The sequence below is a fragment of the Mastomys coucha genome, unplaced genomic scaffold (assembly GCF_008632895.1).
Source record: "Mastomys coucha isolate ucsf_1 unplaced genomic scaffold, UCSF_Mcou_1 pScaffold22, whole genome shotgun sequence".
NCBI classification, from domain to species: domain Eukaryota; kingdom Metazoa; phylum Chordata; class Mammalia; order Rodentia; family Muridae; genus Mastomys; species Mastomys coucha.
Window position 1 is genome coordinate 210,399,633 of NW_022196905.1, and position 7,087 is coordinate 210,406,719.

Genomic DNA, 7,087 nt, shown 5'->3' on the forward strand with positions numbered 1-7,087 from the left:
TACTCCCCCCCTTCCCCTACCCTCTCCATTCCCCCCCTTCTCACTCTCAAGCTCCCTGATGCGGGCCTGCTGCTCCAGGGCTTGAGCTGCCTTTGTCTCCAGGGACTCCTGAAGGGTCACCTGAGTGGGAAAAGCATAGGAAATATGGGTTGGCTATTGTCCTGGCCCCTAGAAAACTTCCAGGCCAACTCATCTGAGACCCTATACTCAAGCAAAGCCCCTTTCAGGTTCCCCTCCAACACTGTCTGTGTCCACCCAGCCCTACAAGGTGTCATCTCCAAAATGGCAATTTTAAGCGCCCACATGGGAGTTTGAGAACTCTTCATAGCTAACCCCTAGTAGAAAGTTCCAGATATTCTCCTGCTAAACACACAGCAGAACCGGGCTGCCGGGACAAGGTCTCTCAGGGACATATTAAAAGTTTCAATACTTTGCTAGGTGTGGTGGCTCATGCCTTTAATCCTAGCACTTGAAAGGCAGCATTTGAGGCCAGCCTGGTCTACAGATGACTTTCAGGACAGCCGGAGCTATTTAGGAGACCCTGTTTCAAAAAATAAAATAAAATAAATTCAATCAGGCCTGAGTGACGTCCCTGTGAAGCCCAATGCTGGTCCCTAAATCAGTTTTGAGCTCTCCAACTCAAGCACTCTCCACAAAATTTGGAGACCCACCAAGTCCTGGAAGGGAGTATACTGAGGTCCCTGATTGCAGAGCTGTAGGGAGTTCTAAGGTCTCCCAGGCCTTCACAATCCTTACTAGCTGGCCTTCGGGGGTAGGGGTTGGGGACTTGCTTGGCGGTTTCAAAGCCTCCCCCGAGTCACTTGGGGCACTGGACGGGGCGGATTCCAGCCTTACCACGGTCCGGTTGCAGGAGTTTGCCTGCGTCTCAGCCTGCAGCAGGTTGTCCTGAGTGCGGGTGAGCTGGAGCTGCAGCAGGTGAGTGGTGTTACGGCACTCATCCTGCGCCCACAGCCCGTCCTTACAGTTCCCTGTGACGGCGTAGTAGATTGTCAGGGTGAGTAAGGTAACCCCAAGCAGGACCATCAAGATCGCGGCCACCAGACACCGCGGGCGGGTGCCACATCCTTGCTTCTCCCCCATCTCGTCCATGGGCACCGGTAGATAGTGGTAGAAAGAGGGTGCCATGTGGTCCGTCGATCCTAGAGCTTCAGAGGGCTCGGGTACCCGGTCCAGGCCACGCCCCTTATCATAACCCCGCCCCGCCACCGATGCTTCTAACAAATAGCAAGTTCCAGAGTCCTAGCCAATCTTAGATCAGCGGAATGGCTGCCTGCAAATTTGAAACCGCAGCCTTTCAGTTTCATTTTCCTGACAGGAGAGGTATTTATCCCGGCCTTGGGAGGGGAAGCTGCTGTGGAATGCCCCCGGAAGCAAGAGAAACTTCTGGAACTCAACTCAAATTCTTGGCCTTCGCTGGCCAGTTACCAGGTGCCTGGTGCGTGTGGGCTTGGGACTTGGCTGAACGGTGACTGTCCCTAGTGGTTGTCAGTTTGCTCTCCCAGTAGGGGAACTAAGACTGAAAGGTTTGAGGTCAGGGGTGTCCGTGGTGGTGACTTTTGTATCCCCTTGATTCACGAAAGAATCGTGAGAACTATTGAGAGTCTGTGAATAGTGGCTGCAGAGCAGCGGGAAGGAAAGAGAGCCCGGCCAGGAAGGAAAGGTGCGCGTCCCAGCATCAGGAGCATCCTGGCGGGAACACCTGCCACCCGGGTACAGCAAACTCTGTGCTGCAGTGAGCACCAGGCACTCAGAGAGGGCCTGGCCCGGCCCTCAGTGACATGAAGTAACCTGGGAGTTAGCATGGTGTTTTGAGGAAAGATGTTGGGTACCATTCAGGACATTCAGCATAGCCAGGGAGGATTCCGGAGTAGTGGAGCACACCTGCCATTCTAGCACTCAGGAGGTAGAGACAGAAGGATAGGAAATCAAGGACAATTGGAGGCGGGGAGGGGGAGGGCGGGGGCTGCATGAGACCCTGCCTGGATATATACCTCCCAAACCCAAACCAAACCCCAAAAGAGACACTAGGAGAGAGGTCCTTCTGTGGGGGCTGGAAGGGACTTCCTGTCTGGCCAAGGGAGGCAGACTGGCAGTTCTGGAACAGGGTTGCATACTTTTCCAGACGATTTTTCAGGCACACCCTGACTGCAACCCAATTTTGACTCGATGGGTCATTTCCAAACATTTGTTGCCTTGTAGGGGCTCCCAGAAAGCTTGATGAGGTACTTGAAGCAGCAGACCAGCTCCCCTCTACTTGAAAGCCCCCTTTATGGCTGCCCAGCCTCCAAGGAGTAAGGGGGGGGCAATGATCCTCCACCACCTCCCAAAAGGACTTATTTATTTGTCCTGTAATGAGGGGCTGTGACCTTTGAGACCACCCCCCAAAGCTTATTTATCGGGGCAACCATCTTTCCAGCCTTGTGGGCAGACTGTGTCCCAGCAGTGGCTGTAGTGTGGCTCTCTGGCCAGCTATGTGACACACATTTGTGACCATTTCTCAGCATGCAACTCCTATGGCCCTGGCTCTCTGACGTGACCTGTCCTTTGAGGTTCATAAACAGGTGGTCAGAATTATAGGCTAGCTGGATGGTGGTGGCACACGCCTTTAATCCCAGCACTTGGGAGGCAGAGGCAGGTGGATTTCTGAGTTCGAGGCCAGCCTGGTCTGCAGAGTGAGTTCCAGGACAGCCAGGGTTATATAGAGAAACCATGTTTCAAAAGAACAAAAACAAAACAAAACAAACAAACAAAAACATAATTATAGGCTAGCAATGTTCAGGTGAATCTCTAAATCCCTGGGGAGACTGATGATCATCGTGAGCATGTGTCTGCTTTTGCCATGACACTTCATTCCTCATTTCTGCCAGCTATCTATGTGGCCCAGGCTTCCCTGGAATTTGTGTCAATACTCCAGTCTCACCTTCCCAAAAGATGGTCGATAGGTGTGCGCACCGCCAAGCTCCAATTACACAACTGTTTCTATGGTGGAGAAAATGGTCAGTTTTGGGGGCTCTGGGTGACTTTGGGAGACTTTACTGAGGACATACAGGGCAGACCACATTTAGTCAAGGGGTCTCTTCAGGACTGAAACTGTGTGGCCAAAGTCAGCACTAGTATACGGAGAGATTACGTTTTCTGTCCTTGTGAAGACCAGTATTGTGTTTTATAAAAAGAAAAAGAAGCCAGGGATATGTTTGGTGGGGGTGTGGTATGGTGTGGGGGAAGAAGGTGCTTCTGCAAGCCCGGGCTGATGCACGCCTTCCCACCCACCCCCAAGGTACCAGCCACACGATGGTATGTATAGTATAGAATAGAGTTTATTCAGGGTATGGGGAGGGGAGTTGATGGCATAGTAGAGACAGAGAAAGACAGAGGAATAGAGGCTTGCCATGAGCAGGGGGAGGGGAGAGGGGGAAGGGAAGCGGGGAAGAGGGTAAGGGAGCAAGATCTAGAGGAGGAGAGAAGAGAGGAGAGGGCAAGCAGCCTCTTTTTGTTGTTGTTGTTGTTTTGTTTTTTCTCAAGACAGGGTTTCTCTGTGTAGCCCTGGCTGTCCTGGAACTCACTCTGTAGACCAGGCTGGCCTCGAACTCAGAGATCTGCCTGCCTCTGCCTCCCAAGTGCTGGGATTGGCCACTGCCTGGCTTAAGCAGCCTTTTTTTATAGTGAGTCAGATACACCTGGCTGTTGCCAGGTAACTGTGGGGCAGAGCCTAGATGAAATGCCAAATTTATGCCCGTTCTCAGGAACCCCAGAAGAATGCCAGTAATTGTGAGTCCGAGTCAAGAACGAAGAGAGTCTTTATTATATGATTGCAAGCCTTCCCTACTCCAAGGGCTAAGAATGATGCTCTCGCCCAGGGGGTATGTGCATCTGCATAAGCTGGGATACCCAAACTTTGGGGTTACTTTGGGGAGGTGGTAAGGGAGTGCCATCCTTCAAACCTAATTACATCAGCAGGGCGGAACCCTGAAGCTGAAAAGGGACCTTCTTGACCCCCCCCCCCACTGATTGCCCCCTTCCCTGACCTGGGGGGGGGGAAGGAAAAATATACTATCAGAAGCTAATGTATTGTTTTCAGGTTTTTGTTGCTGTTGTTTTGTTTATTTCTTGAGACAGGATGTCTCTGTATAGCCCTGGCTGTCCTGAAGCTAATGTATTTTTACAAACAGGTCACAGCTGTCTGGGAACACTTAATTGCCCCTCTCCCATAGTCCAAGGGCGGGCTTTTTGTTGTTGTTGTTTTGTTTTGTCTTTCAAACAAAAGGGTTTCTCCGTATAGTTCTGGCTATCCTGAAACTCACTCTGTAGACCAGGCTGGCCTTGAACTCAGAAATCCACCTGCCTCTGCCTCCCAAGGGCTGGGATTAAAGGCATTCGCCACCACTGACCGGTGAAGAGTGAAGAGTGGGCTTTTTAACACTTCAAGGATCTTGGTCCCTGCTTCCTTCAAGGGCAGGAGCTGTCTGCACTGGAGAAGTGTCAGCTGTCAATCACAGGGAGTGTGAGTCTTGTTGATGTGGACGCTAGGGTGTGCTGCTTTGGTCTGTTCCCAAGGCTGGCATCTGCACACACACACACACACACACACACACACACACACACACACACCGCGGGGGTCTTCAGGGGAATTGGGAGTTGTAGCCATCCAGCAGCCAAGGATGAACTGGGTTTACCTGAAAGGGGGGCTGGAAATTATAAAGACAAAAGGGGGGGCGAGAGATAAATGAAGCCAAGACAAGGCTCTGATCAAGGCTCCAAGTTTAATATTCAGCACTGCGTTTATATAGGGAAAACCCACGGACCCACCCTTTGTTTCGGCTGGCTTATGCTGCAAAGCAAGCTCTGCTGGCAGTCTATTCTAAATTCCTGTGGGAAGTTGCAACCAAGGCAGATGACTCTATCTAGGTCATTAAGGTCTGTTGTGTCAAGCGCTTAAGGTCTGTTCAGCCTGCTCTAGGCTGGGAAGGGCACTGGAAGCGGAAAGAGGGAACTGCAATATTCTGGCGCTGCTAGGCTGGGCCTCTTTGCCTTCTCCAAAGGCCAGAGGCATCTATGAAGAGGGGCGGAAAGGAGAACTGACTCCTCTAGCCCTGAGTAGGAGCAGGCATGCACAGAGACAGGCTTCCCTCCCGTGTCTCTTCACCAACACTCAGCATGAAGGGACATTTTTTTTTTTTTTAAATAGATCTGGATTTGTTTGTTTTTGATACAGGTCTCATTATGTAGCTCTGGCAGGTATGTAGACCAGGCTAGCCTTTGACTCAAAGAGATCCACCTTCTTCTGCCTCCCAAGTGCTGGGATTAAAGGTGTGCACCACCACATCCTGCTTGAACTCACACATTCTCCTGCTCTGTCTCCTAAGTGCTGGGATTAAAAGGTATTTAATCTCTGGTCCACCCTGAGGAGGTGCTATGCGCCCATTTTCCATGATGAACCTTCAATAAACAGTTTGGAACCAAGGACTGTCTCTTTCATCAAGAACCACAGTGGGGAGCATGGAGAAGGCCTTTGTCTACAGAGCTGCAGTCTTCTAGGTGCCCCGCAGAAGCCCTCTCTGTGCCCCAAGACTATTGCTGCTAAACTAAGGACTTTGGCCAATCAGCTGAGCTCCTCATCACAGGAGCATGGACCCTGACCTTCCATTCTCTGCTTCTCCGTGACTTCCAGTGGTGTCTGGATGTCCAGGAGTGTGAGAACCTTTGGCCCGGCCTCCCCGCAGGCTGGAGAGCCTCGTTCGTTCCAGATTCTGTGGGGTTTCCAGAGGAGACTGGATTCCCAAGAGTCAGGGAACCTCAGCTTCGGCCTCTCACATCCTAGGCTGTGACTTCCCACCCCCAGAGCCGTGTATTGTTGTTTCCCTTCCCTCGAGCCCAGCACGGGACAGCATCTCTGCGTTCCACCTGCCCAAGAGAAATTTCCACACCCCAACTGTGGGGTGGGGCAAAATGTGGAACCCCACGATTGGGGTGCATGATGTGAAATTCACAAAGAATCAATAAAACAAAATTTAAAAAATAGTAACAAATACATAAATGGAAATATACCCCAGGGTGAGGATCGGAGCCTGGAGCCGGTGCTTGCCTCATATCCGATAAGCTCTGCATCCCACCTGCAGGTCATAGGAAAGAGGCTCCCTCACTCTAAAAGAACTATAAAGCTTACAGAGGCAGGTAGATCTCTGTGAGTTGCAGAGTAGCCTGGTCTACATAGTGAGTTCTAGGATAGCCAGGGCTACCTGAGAGACCCTGCCTCAAAAACCAACCAACCTAAACAAACAAAAATAACCAAAACAATAACAAAACCCCATAATTTGCTAGTGAACTGGCTTTCACTATATTCACTCATTTCAGGTCTATATTATTCGTTATTTAAGTCAACAGCTGCATAGCCACAATAATTTCTTTGGTCAAAATCCTAGAACTGAAAGTGTTTCAAACTTCTTCTTTCTCCTCTTTTTTTTTTCTTTTTTTGGTTTATTTCCTTTTTGCCAATACTTAAAGTATCTTTTTGTTTTGTTGGGCTTTATTTATTTATTTATTTTTGTTGGGGTTTTGTTTGTTTGCTGTCTGTTTAAGGCAGGGCATCTTGTAGCCTGGTGGACCTCGATTTGTGCCTATTGAAGTGATTAAGGTGTCACTTTCTTGTTCTAACTGTTTTGTACCTGCCTAGACACTCAGTCTCCCACCTGTTAATAGCCACACCTGTCTTGGCAACAGTCTGGGGGTTGTCCTTGACCCTGACCATGTCCAGATGTATTAACCACATGTTTGTGTAAGCTAAAACCTAAAGCTAAAATAAGCAGAGGAAGTGTAAATCATAAATAATTGCCTTGTGTCTGGAAAATACTGCCAATCTCTGCAAAAAAGACAGACAGATGTTACAAGGTCACTCCTAGACCCTAACACTAAGACAATCAAAAAAGACGGATGTCACAAGGTTACTTCTAGACCCTGATACTAATACAATTGTGGTTCTATTTTTTTTGTTTTGTTTTGTTTTTTGTTTTTGGAGACATGGTTTCTCTGTATAGCCCTGGCTGTCCTGGAACTCACTCTGTAGACCAGG

General features: G+C 49.7%; 1 protein-coding gene across 1 annotated transcript in view; it reads right to left on the reverse strand.

Moving 5' to 3' along the window:
- The window catches only part of Bst2 (bone marrow stromal cell antigen 2), a 4,021-nt gene extending 2,715 nt beyond the window's left edge, over positions 1-1,306 (reverse strand). Inside the window, exons 1-2 of the mRNA XM_031342983.1 lie at positions 856-1,306; positions 45-120 (exon numbers count right to left, since the gene is read on the reverse strand). Coding sequence (XP_031198843.1) covers positions 45-120; positions 856-1,146 — 367 coding nt within the window. The 5' untranslated portion in view covers positions 1,147-1,306. The remainder of the gene's footprint in view (positions 1-44; positions 121-855) is intronic.
- Between the last annotated feature and the right edge of the window lie 5,781 nt (positions 1,307-7,087).